We start from the raw sequence: 12,500 nt of genomic DNA, 5'->3' as shown, positions 1-12,500 counted from the left end.
AGCACAGACACTTCTTGAGTTGACGCACAAAGTTTTGGCGTTCCTCCATGATATAGGATACATTGTCGTATCATTAATCTCTGATAACAACAGGGTTAACAGAAATATGTTCGAGAAAATGTGTGATGGAAATCTTGCCTCCTCCATTCCAAATCCATATGATTTGACTGTGCCACTTTTCTTCCTTTTTGATTCAGTTCATTTACTGAAAAGCATACGAAATAATTGGTTAAATCAGAAAAATCCCATTCAAACTTTTGTAATACCTTCACCTTCCAATTTCCAAATTCAGGAAAATGCAAATCTTCTGCCACTGAAAGAACTCTACACAAAAGAACGTGATAAATATGTTAAACTAGCGCCAGGTTTGTCAGAGAAAGTTCTTTTCCCTACTAATTTGGAAAGACAGAATGTGCAGTTTGTTGTCAGACTGTTTGATGAAAAGAATGTAGCTGCATTGAAAACAATGAATACTTTTGATGTGTCAGGTACTATTAATTTCTTGGAACAAATAATATCCTGGTGGCATATTGTAAATGTGAAAACTCCAAAGAAAGGCGTCCACCTACGTCAGAAAGAATCTGACCCTATTAAGCAAGATTCATCTTCAGATCCAAACTTGATATTTCTCAGTAAATTTGATCACTGGCTTGGTGCTTGGGAAGAGTTGGATATGCCTCACCATGGAAGGAATGGTAGATTGTCAAGAGAAACATATTTTGCTCTCAGGCACACTACATCAACATTGATAAAATTATGTGATTATTTGTTGAAGCACCATAACTTTCATTATGTATTACTGGGGAAATTTCAAACAGATAAGCTAGAAAGTAGATTTGGACAGTATAGAAAGATGAGTGGTACAAATTATAATGTAGCTGTTGCTCAAGTAATGGAGTCTGAAAAGAAACTAAAAATTATGAATGTTCTTTCCATGGCTTCGTCGAAGTCTGGTCCATTAACCATCTTTGAGTTAAATTCCTCTCCATGTGAACTTGACTCTAAGTGTGATTCTGTCGATTGTTTAGAGAAATTCAAGGAGGCTGAGGAATATGTGGATGAAGAAGGCTTGTCAAAGGAAGATGAAAATGTTATGATTTATGTTGCAGGTTACGTTGCTCACAGCACTAAAACAAAGCTAAAATGTCAATTATGTTTAAGTAGGGTCTCTCTTGATAGAGCAATTGAAGTTGATATTCCTGACAATTGTAAATATCTCAAAATCCTTGACAGAGGTGGCTTGAAATGGCCAACAGATTTTACACTTTCACTTTGTATTTCCACTTACCAAATATTTCAATCTCTCATTGGTAATTTCAAGAACGATTTTCTGCAATGCAATAATCAAAGAGAGGTTCTTGTTAAGCTAGCTTTGAATTTTCAGGTAAAGTCTTTTAATGTAAATGAATGTTGCTCATGTGGTAGATCAGTAAGTACACTACTTAGGATGTGTATCTGGCCTCTGTCCAATATATTATTAAATAATTATGCAAAGTGTTACAATAACAAAATAAGCCATGAAAAAAGTAAAAAGAGAAAACTTTCAACACTTGACAACTAAGGTAATTTTGCAGGAAAGTTTGTCTGTACTCTAATATGTCATTTTGAAATGCTATGAATTGTTTGTAATTTCCCTTAAAATGCAGTCTTGATGTGTGTAATATGTTTCATGTATGTTGCAGATTACTACTTTAATAAAATCTTAGGCTCTCAAGAGTGTGTCTATTGTTATTATCATAGAATGAGAACGAGGTGAAAAATGTATTGCTATATTATTATCATTACAGTATCATGACAATAAGGTGAAAATATATATTATTATTTCAACATGATAAGGAGAAAAAATAATAATCTGACCTAGTCCAGGTCAATACTTCATGAATTTATGAAGTAACATAAATGGATAAAAACAGAAATAACTAGTAGAATAGCACCATAAGGGGTGTTAGAAGAACGTAAGTAGTCGATACTGTTAAAGGAACAGGAACAAATAAATAAATGAGGGTAAGTATGTTTGAAATAGAGAACTCTGTAACGACGCAGGCTGTGACGTCATAATTCTGAGACCCAGGCCTTGTGTATTGAGACGGCAGTGCCGTAGACCGGTAAGTGACTGGTGTCATTGTTGTAATAATAACTGTCATAATTTTGTCTTCGATTGTCGCATCGTCAAGGGAATTGAACACGTATTATGAGTCTCAAGAGGCAAGAAGTGTGTGTGTGTGTGTGTGTGTGTGTGTGTGTGTGTGTGTGTGTGTGTGAAGGAAAAGGTAAGCACATGAAAATATCTCTGCAAGAAACGATGCAGTGCTCCAAAGAATGTTTTAGGGGAAGTGATAATAGTGAAGGAAATGGGAAACCTAAATTATAGACCTTTATCGATTAGTGTAGTTCTACTGATAAGAATAAGTAAAAAGTAATGTAGGGTATATATATATATATATATATATATATATATATATATATATATATATATATATATATATATATATATATATATATATATATATATATATTGATTAAGGGAGATTAATAAGATAAACTGTATCCAGACATTTTTTTTATTATAATGTTTGACTGGTGGAACGTTACTGTTCGTTTTTAATTTTATTTTTTTCGATTTGTTGAACGTTTTTAATTGGATTTTTTAATTACATTTTTGTAGATTTGTTAGATTTAAAAAAAAAAATTAAATGTCTTTCAATTAGTAGAAGGTTTTTGTTTGTTTATTTCAATTACATTTTTTTCGAATATTTTCGACTTCTTGAAGGTATTTGATCAATTTATATATATATATATATATATATATATATATATATATATATATATATATATATATATATATATATATATATATATATATATATATATATATATATTTAATTTGTTAAAAATTTTTGTTCGTTTTTTTACTGTTTTTTATTCAATTGTGAAAGATTTGTCTTTGTTTCATTATATAATTTTAATTCGCGAAAGGTTTTATTTTTTTTTCTTTAATCGTACTTTTTCTGTTTTTTGAAATTTTTATCTTTTGTATTTGTGAAAATTTTTAATTTGTTAATCTACATTTTTTACATTTTGAAAATCATTTTTTTTCCTATTTATTCGATTTTATATTTTTCAACTTATTTTTGTTTGTTTAATCAAATTTTGTTACGACTTGTAACTAGTTTGATAATACGTAGTTCGCCTAACCATACAAGAATTATATATCTCTCGTTAAAAATATTTATCATTATTTGTCTTGGTTATATTCAAATACTGCAAAGCCATGTTGTTAGATCACCTTGAATTAGAAGCAATCCGAAAACACAGTTGAGAATGATATTGATATATGAAGATGATAATGAGTGAGGGAAAAAGAAATCTCAGTTTAAAGGCAAGGGGGGGGGGGGAATAAAAAAAGAGACATTTTATATAAGGAAAAGTTGGGAATACCTATTTGTTGTTTCAGTTCCCAAGTTAGACTCGCTTCACATGAACAGTTTTATACCGCGTAGCTTCTTCATCCGCGTGAATTAGAAATCAATGAAGATCAATGAGGCCATTCACCCGCTGTCCGCTCGAAAGAAATTCCGAGAGGCAGCAATTGACTAGCCGCGTGCACTGCTAATCCGCGCGGTTCTGCTACTAGCCAGGTGCACTGCTAATCCGAGCGGTTCTGCTACTAGCCGCGTCCACTGCTAATCCGCGCGGTTCCGTTACTAGCCGTGAGCACTGCCAATCTGCGCGGTTCCAGTATAGCGGCTTATAGAAACTGCGAGGCCGCTCGAGGAAAAACCCTCCGTGTGAAGACTTGCCTCTTTACGAGCGGAAATATTCCTGTGCAGTAAAAATCCTCTCGTGTGAAGCGAGCCTTAGGTCTTTGAAGTTCATATGTACTCAGAAGTCGTCTGTTTCCCCTGCCCCAAATGCCCAGTTAAGAATTAGGTCAAATGCAGTAATGTACTTACAATCGTCACGTGATATGGTATCGTCGTTAAGGCCCATGTCAAGTCTGCTGTTGCCACCGTAGTCTCCTCCCATGCGGCTATCTGGGTAAATAATTGAGTCAAAGGTCAACAGGTAGGTCAAATGTCAGAAATAGGTCACACATACTTTAAGGCTAAGAGTATACTAGTCTTACCCTGCACCCTACCCTCTGCTGAAGACAGAATTCACTCCATTTACCTAAGTTTGAAGATAGTAGGTAGTTCCAAACTTTTGAACTCTTGCAAGCCCTTTCACCAGTAATTGTGACTTCTTCATATATCCAGTTAATACAGTAAGATACAGAACCACTATCCACTCAAACCATTGTTCTCTAGTCTAAGGTAGTGCTGTAGCCTCTGTACCATGGTCTTCCACTGTCTTAGGGTAGAGTTCTCTTGCTTGAGGGTACACTCGGGCACACTATTCTATTTTATTTCCCTTCCTCTTGTTACTTTGAAGTTTTTATGAGTTGTATGTGAAAGATTTATTTTAATGTTGTTATTCTTGAATATCTCTTGTAGTTTATTTCCTTATTTCCTTTCCTCACTGGGCTATTATCCATGTTGGAGCCCTATGGTTTATAGCATCTTGTTTTTCCAAATAAGGTTATAGCTTAGCTAATAATAATAATAATAATAATAATAATAATAATAATAATAATAATTTTTTTATGAGGATATCATCACTTTTCACAGTCATCTATAAACTCCTTCACTGGCCCCAAATGCTTTCAGATTAAAAATTAATATAGTGAATTTATATCATTGGCAACTCCACCAAAGAGAAGATTATTTTTTTTAAGTATTAAGTAGATATTAGGAGATAATAGATACTTCCCAAAATGATTTCAACTAGTGATACTTTTTTGGTTCCACCAAATACTTTCGCCAGGACCTGCATTTTCTCAATATCACCAATTAACACTGTTCATTATTATTATTATTATTATTATTATTATTATTATTATTATTATTATTATTATCATTATTATTATTATTATTATTACTTGCTAAGCTACAACCCTAGTTGGAAAAGCAGGATGCTATAAGCCCAGGCGCCCCAACAGGGAAAATAGTCCGGTGAGGAAAGGAAAACACGAAAAATGAAATATTTTAAGGATTGTAACAACGTTAGAATAAATATCCCTTGTATAAACTATACAAATTTTAACAAAACAAGAGGAAGAGAAATTAAATAGAATAGTGCCCGAGTATACCCTTAAGCAAGAGAATGCTAACCCAAGAGACAGTGGAAGACCATGGTACAGAGGCTATAGCACTACCCAAGACTAGAGTACAATGGTTTATTTTTGGGGTGTCCTTCTCCTAGACCTGCTTACCATAGCTTAAGAGTCTCTTCTACCCTTACCAAGAAGAAAGTAGCCCCTGAAAAATTACAGTGCAGTAGTTAACCCCTTGGGTGAAGAAGAATTGTTGTCAGGTGTATAAGGACAGAGGAGAATTTGTAAAGAACAGTACAGACTATTCGATGTATGTGTAGGTAAAGGGAAAATGATTCGTAACCAGAGAGAAGGATCCAATGTAGTACTGTCTGGCCAGTCAAAGGACCCCATAACTCTCTATTGGTAGTATCTCAACGGGTGACTGGTGTTCTGGCCAACCTATTACCATTAATAAACATATGCCACCCATACAGGAAAACAATATTCTTTCATATTGGCTTTTTCATATATGCATTGCTTGCAGGTTTTTCTGGTGGTAAATATTAGCAACCAATATCACTGAAGCTTTGATATGTTATTTGATTGTCATGTATATTGCATTGGTAAAAGTAGAAGAAACTTTTCTTTATAGATTTTTGAGTACTGTATCATCATTAGAGTTATATCCAAAAGAATTTACTCCTTCATAATTTTTGTAGCTGACGAGATAATGAATTTAATTATAACTCTGAATGGAAAAATGAATAAGGATAAATTTGCATAGACATTTTAACTCCATTTTCCATTTGGTTAGGTCAATCACAATTAGCCTGAATGATGTCGGATGTGGATATTTACTGTTTGATTAAAAAAAGCAACGGATTAAAAGTCTTGAGAAAATTAAGTATTAAAAAGAAAAAAAGCGGTCAATCTATTTTTTGTTTCTATGTATTTCTAAGTTATGAGAAAGCTAGGTAGGTACTCTGAAGCAAAGCTTTTTCTCTGGTTGCTGAAATTTATCTTCACTGTGATGAATTAATGGTGATCTGCAATTATCAGTTAATCTTTGTTCCCTTTTTGGGTTATATGCAAATTTTAAGTTTACAAGAACATTTCTAATAGTTGCCAGTTATTCCTTTCTAAGTGTGTATGAGAATATGTATAATTCTGATTTAATCAAGAGACGCCCTCAGTTTACCCAGCTTTAGACCTTGCCCTTGTTCAACCCTAGAGTCAAGAACCTGACCCGCAAAATTTAATTGATAAAATCGATTACTAAAGTCATTTTTATTCAAACATATATCTTTTGGGAAATTACTAGAATTAAAGTGTATTCTAGATTCCCCGCACATTTGATTGCTGATTTTGCAACACAGCATTTTCCATTAGCTCTTTCCATCTTATCAAGCTGCTTATATCCAGACAATGTATTTTCTAAAGGCCTAGTAGTTACAAAACTTAGATCTTATGCTCTTTCCATCCCAAATTGTGTTACACAAGTTTAAATATCGATAACTACATATGTGTTCTTTTAATAGGAACATAAGGATTTAAAGCAAAGTTAGTAAACTGATTACCAATAAACAGCAATAGGCTTAATATCAATTTTGAATTATTAAGAATTGTTTCCAGGCCATTACTATTTTCAGATATTGCGCGCTTAATGATATATTTTATCATCTTGCCTCAAAAGTTCGCCAACACAATATTTTTTTTTCTGAACTGATTTAAAACTGAAGACGCCCGGTTCTATAAGACGATAATACAGAGTTCAAACATTTGAGATATCAATTTTGCAATTTCTACTCGTTATTTGCTTCAAACAATTATGCGAGGTGTTTGAAATCAGTCACAGATTCTTTTCTTATTTTTTAATTCGCTAATTAGGCTATGCTAGTTGCATAATGTTTGTCTTATAGTGGCTGTAAAATCATTAGGTCCACCTGTTCATTAAAGATTGGCTAGTGTAATTAGTTTAGCATGCAGTTAAACTAGTTTTTCATGATAAATAGGGCGTTCAGTATGACAGTTTCTGTTATTTCAGCGCTTGCTTAAAGGTCAGCAAATCTACAAGCATGATATTGCATATTACCGGGGTGTGCCTGATGTTTAACCAGACCCCTCGTGTTTGAAAAACCCCGCATGATCCCCACTCAATGTAATTACTTCAAACACACGTGACTCTTTCCGTATTCAAACAGCTCTCGTGGATGGTAATCTTTGAAGCACAGGTTACGCCTCAGAGCGCATGTTCGTGATGGAAGGAATTTGTATAAGTTAGATAAGGGTGGGATCCCGAGCCTCGAACTGTCGACCGAGCATTTACCAAAGCCTGAGAGGAAGACTTCATAGCTGCGTTCTCAAGTGTAATTAAAGTTGAGCCGCTCCAAAGCCAAAACTCTACTATTACTACTACTACTATTGCAAGGCATAGAGACAGTAACAGAGATAATCCAACTGTATACCGGAGACTCCCAATACGTAGATTTGGCATTGCTTGTGAGAATGAAGATGTATGAAACAGCAGTGCTACCTACAATGTTTGTAAATATTGACACATGAGGTGTAATAAAAAGAAAAGAAATGAAAGAACTAGAGAGTATACAGTACAATATTATTAAAGTAATGTTTGAACACGTTGCTACTACACCTTTTTGTGGTTTACAGCAGAAATAAAGAATACGACCAGTTGGAAATAGAAGTGTAAAAATGTGATGCTGTTTCTTAACATAAGAGAATAAACGATTAGTTAAAGGAGATAGTGGGAGACCAAGTAAAGGAATTGCGCCGTATAGGAAATGCTGGAGATAGTCTTATAGAAGTATGCAATAAATTAGATATTAAAATCGAGCAGTAAGAAAGTATATAAAGTAAGAACTCAAGAAAGTAAATAAAGTGGCAAATGATATTAAAAAATAGAAGAAAAGAAAGCAGAAATGAGCAAACTGAGGTTTGTAAATAAGGAAACTACTAGAGAAGTAATAACCAATTAAAATACACTATTTTAAAAACAGTAACAACAATAAAATAAATCTTTCTTATATAAACTATGAGAAATTTACAAAACAAGAGTGAGAGAATTAAGATAGAATAGTGTGCCAGAGTGTACTCTCAAACAAGAGAACTCTACCCCATGACAGTGAAAGATATGGTACAGAGGCTATGGCACTACCCTAGACTAAAGAACAATGGTTTGATTTAAGAGTGTGCTTCTCCTAAAAGAGCTTCTTACCATAGCTAAAGAGTCTCTTTTACCCTTACCAAGAAGAAAGTAGCCTCTGAACAATTACAGTGCAGTAGTTAAACCCTTGAGCGAAGAAGAATTGTTTGGTAATCTCAGTGTTGTCGGGTGTATGAGGAAAGAAGAGAATATGTTGGAAATAGGCCAGACTATTTGGTGTATTTGTAGGCAAATGAATAACTAGCCGTAACCAGAGAGAAGGATCCAATGTAGTACTGTCTGGCCAATCAAAGGACCCATTTAATTTCTAGTGGTAGTAAACAGGTTCTGGAAGTTAGAGGTAAAAGTATGCAAGCTATGCCTTATGTGTAGGTGGTAATTAATGGCAGTGAACTTTTTGCAGATGTCGTTTTACATCTACGCTTCTAATAGTTTGTCCACAATCATAGGGTTGTGGAGAGAGCAACGAGGAACTTGTATAAATGATGTCTTTAAGCTGTAGCTTGTTTGATGAGATTCATCCTCTAAAGTTGACGAATTTTGATAGAAATTAGATTTATTGGATTCTACTGGAGGTAATAAATAGTGTGATGGTCATGCAATGTAATGATCACCAATGAATGACAGACAATATGTGGTAGATCTCATTGGCGCATTTGCTCGAATGCACATCGAGTTTTGGGTGGCTTAGAAACATTGTAACAAACGTTTTACTCTGATGTGAGAGTTTTAGGATGCCTTGATGCCATAGAATTAAAGTCACTGGGCTACTAAGGCCTAATTATTATCAGTATTTTTTATGTAATCTTTTGATAATAATAATAATAATAATAATAATAATAATAATAATAATAATAATAATAATAATAATAATAATAATAATAATGAGAAGAAGAAGAATAAGAAAATCATATTGACTTGGAGTCGACTTGAAATTGTCAATCCTGCATTAATTCATCACTGGCATAATATATATATATATATATATATATATATATATATATATATATATATATATATATATATATATATATATATATATATATATATATATATATATATATCAGTCAAACTATTTATACTCAACTTCAAATACTGGAATTAAATTAGCCTAGTACCATTCACACAACAAGAGAGAAACAGCACAACCTCTCACCACGTAAAATGAGAAACATTACATCAATGTAACGTACCTGCTGCTGAGTTCTTCCGGATCATGGAATCAAAGGTTTTGCTGAGATCGTAAGAAGCTGAGGGTTTAGATCCAGATCCGCCTCCCCCTCCACTTCCTCCTCCTCCTCCTCTGTTGAAGGAGTGCCTCATTGTCTGCCGATAGGGCTCCGGGTTTGGAAGCTCTTCCGCTTCATCGTCCTGCCCAGCGCACCAGCCAGACGTCATGGCCAATACCCCAACGATGAGGAAGAGACGCATTTTGCTTCGCTAGAATGACATATTAAATTGTATTTATTAATTAATTCATGCTGGTAGATATGGATTTATACAAAAATATATGTAATGTAAGGAAAGAAGAGATGAGAATGCTAAGGTGGATCAATGTTTGAAAGATTTGAAAATAAAGTGAGAAAATGGGAGGTGTACTAAAGATTACGGAGATGGAAAGAGGGTCACGACTGAGATGGTTTGGGCACGTGTTGAGGATGTATGGTGGGGAGGAAGTGAGGAGGGCTTGGTAGGAACCTGTTTGGGGGAGAAGATGGAGAGGGAGGCAGAGAATTAGATGGCGAGATAAGGTGAAGGATGATATGGAGAGAGGAGCTTTAGTGGAAGAGGATGACTTTGATCGAAGGCATTGGAGAGGCAACCGACTCCTTAATGTAGGGATAACGGTGGGGAAGAAGATGAAGAGTGAGGCAGAAAATTAGATGGCGAGATAAAGTGAAAGATGATATGGAGAGAAGAGGTTTGGTGGAAGAGGATGACTTTGATCGAAGGCATTGGAGAAGCAACCGGCTCCTTAATGTAGGGATAACGTTGGGGAAGATGAAGAGGGAGGCAGAAAATTAGATGGCGAGATAATGTGAAGGATGATATGGAGAGAAGAGGTTTGGTGGAAGAGGATGACTTTGATCGAAGGCATTGGAGAGGCAACCGACTCCTTAATGTAGGGATAACGGTGGGGAAGAAGATGAAGAGTGAGGCAGAAAATTAGATGGCGAGATAAAGTGAAGGATGATATGGAGAGAAGAGGTTTGGTGGAAGAGGATGACTTTGATCGAAGGCATTGGAGAAGCAACCGGCTCCTTAATGTAGGGATAACGGTGGGGAAGAAGATGAAGAGGGAGGCAGAACATTAGATGGCGAGATAATGTGAAGGATGATATGGAGAGAAGAGGTTTGGTGGAAGAGGATGACTTTGATCGAAGGCATTGGATAGACAACCGGCTCCTTAATGCAGGGATACCGGTGGGGAAGAAGATAAAGAGGGAGGCAGAAATTTAGATGGTGAGATAATGTGAAGGATGATATGGAGAGAGGAGGTTTGGTGGAAGAGGATGACTTTGATCGAAGGCATTGGAGAAGCAACCGGCTCCTTAATGTAGGGATAACGGTGGGGAAGGAGATGAAGAGGGAGGCAGAAAATTAGATGGCGAGATAATGTGAAGGATGATATGGAGAGAAGAGGTTTGGTGAAAGAGGATGACTTTGATCAAAGGCATTGGAGAGACAACCGACTCCTTAATGTAGGGATAACGGTGGGGAAGAAGATGAAGAGGGAGGCAGAAATTTAGATGGCGAGATAATGTGAAGGATGATATGGAGAGAAGAGGTTTGGTGGAAGAGGATGACTTTGATCGAAGGCATTGGAGAGACAACCGGCTCCTTAATGTAGGGATACCGGTGGGGAAGAAGATGAAGAGGGAGGCAGAAATTTAGATGGCGAGATAATGTGAAGGATGATATGGAGAGAAGAGGTTTGGTGGAAGAGGATGACTTTGATCGAAGGCATTGGAGAGACAACCGGTTCCTTAATGTAGGGATAACGGTGGGGAAGAAGATGAAGAGTGAGGCAGAAAATTAGATGGCGAGATAAAGTGAAGGATGATATGGAGAGAAGAGGTTTGGTGGAAGAGGATGACTTTGATAGAAGGCATTGGTGAGGGCGCATCAGGCAACTGACCCCTCAAAGTAGGGATCACGGTGGGTAAGAAGATGATGAGGGAGGCAGAGTATTAGAAGGCGAGATAAGGTGAAGGATGATATGGAGAGAAGAGGTTTGTTGGAAGAGGATGACTTTGATAGAAGGCATTGGGGAGGCCGCATCAGGCAACCGACCCCTCAAAGTAGGGATCACGGTGGGTAAGAAGATGAAGAGGGAGGCAGAGTATTAGAAGGCAAGATAAGGTGAAGGATGATATGGAGAGAAGAGGTTTGTTGGAAGAGGGTGATTTTGATCGAAGGCATTGGTGAGGGCGCATCAGGCAACCGACCCCTCAAAGTAGGGATCACGGTGGGTAAGAAGATGAAGAGGGAGGCAGAGTATTAGAAGGCGAGATAAGGTGAAGGATGATATGGAGAGAAGAGGTTTGTTGGAAGAGGAGGACTTTGATAGAAGGCATTGGGGAGACCGCATCAGGCAACCGACCCCTCAAAGTAGGGATCACGGTGGGTAAGAAGATGAAGAGGGAGGCAGAGTATTAGAAGGCGAGATAAGGCGAAGGATGATATGGAGAGAAGAGGTTTGGTGGAAGAGGATGACTTTGATAGAAGGCATTGGTGAGGGCGCATCAGGCAACCGACCCCTCAAAGTAGGGATCACGGTGGGTAAGAAGATGAAGAGGGAGGCAGAGTATTAGAAGGCGAGATAAGGTGAAGGATGATATGGAGAGAAGAGGTTTGTTGGAAGAGGGTGATTTTGATCGAAGGCATTGGTGAGGGCGCATCTGGCAACCGACCCCTCAAAGTAGGGATCACGGTGGGTAAGAAGATGAAGAGGGAGGCAGAGTATTAGAAGGCGAGATAAGGTGAAGGATGATATGGAGAGAAGAGGTTTGTTGGAAGAGGATGATTTTGATCGAAGGCATTGGTGAGGGCGCATCAGGCAACCGACCCCTTAATGTAGGGATGAAGGTTGGGAAGAAGATATGTATGGTAAGGAAAATTAGATCATAGTGATGGTAAATTTCCTTAGAAGAGGGTTAATTTAACAGTCAAAAATTTCCTGAT

At 36.5% G+C, this 12,500-nt stretch overlaps 1 protein-coding gene and 1 long non-coding RNA gene across 2 annotated transcripts in view; one reads left to right on the top strand and one right to left on the bottom strand.

The window, feature by feature from the left end:
• Positions 1–12,500, top strand: part of LOC137621237 (uncharacterized) — an 807,497-nt gene that overhangs the window by 284,907 nt on the left and 510,090 nt on the right. The window lies entirely within an intron of this gene.
• Positions 1–12,500, bottom strand: part of LOC137621233 (uncharacterized) — a 32,679-nt gene that overhangs the window by 18,481 nt on the left and 1,698 nt on the right. Inside the window, exons 2-3 of the mRNA XM_068351631.1 lie at positions 9,509–9,755; positions 3,954–4,034 (exon numbers count right to left, since the gene is read on the bottom strand). Of these exons, the coding sequence (XP_068207732.1) occupies positions 3,954–4,034; positions 9,509–9,746 (319 nt within the window). The 5' untranslated portion in view covers positions 9,747–9,755. The remainder of the gene's footprint in view (positions 1–3,953; positions 4,035–9,508; positions 9,756–12,500) is intronic.

Source organism: Palaemon carinicauda, chromosome 27, assembly GCF_036898095.1.
Source record: "Palaemon carinicauda isolate YSFRI2023 chromosome 27, ASM3689809v2, whole genome shotgun sequence".
NCBI classification, from domain to species: Eukaryota; Metazoa; Arthropoda; class Malacostraca; order Decapoda; family Palaemonidae; genus Palaemon; species Palaemon carinicauda.
The sequence above is the reverse complement of the archived record's forward strand: the minus strand, read 5'-3'. Positions and strand labels throughout refer to the sequence as shown.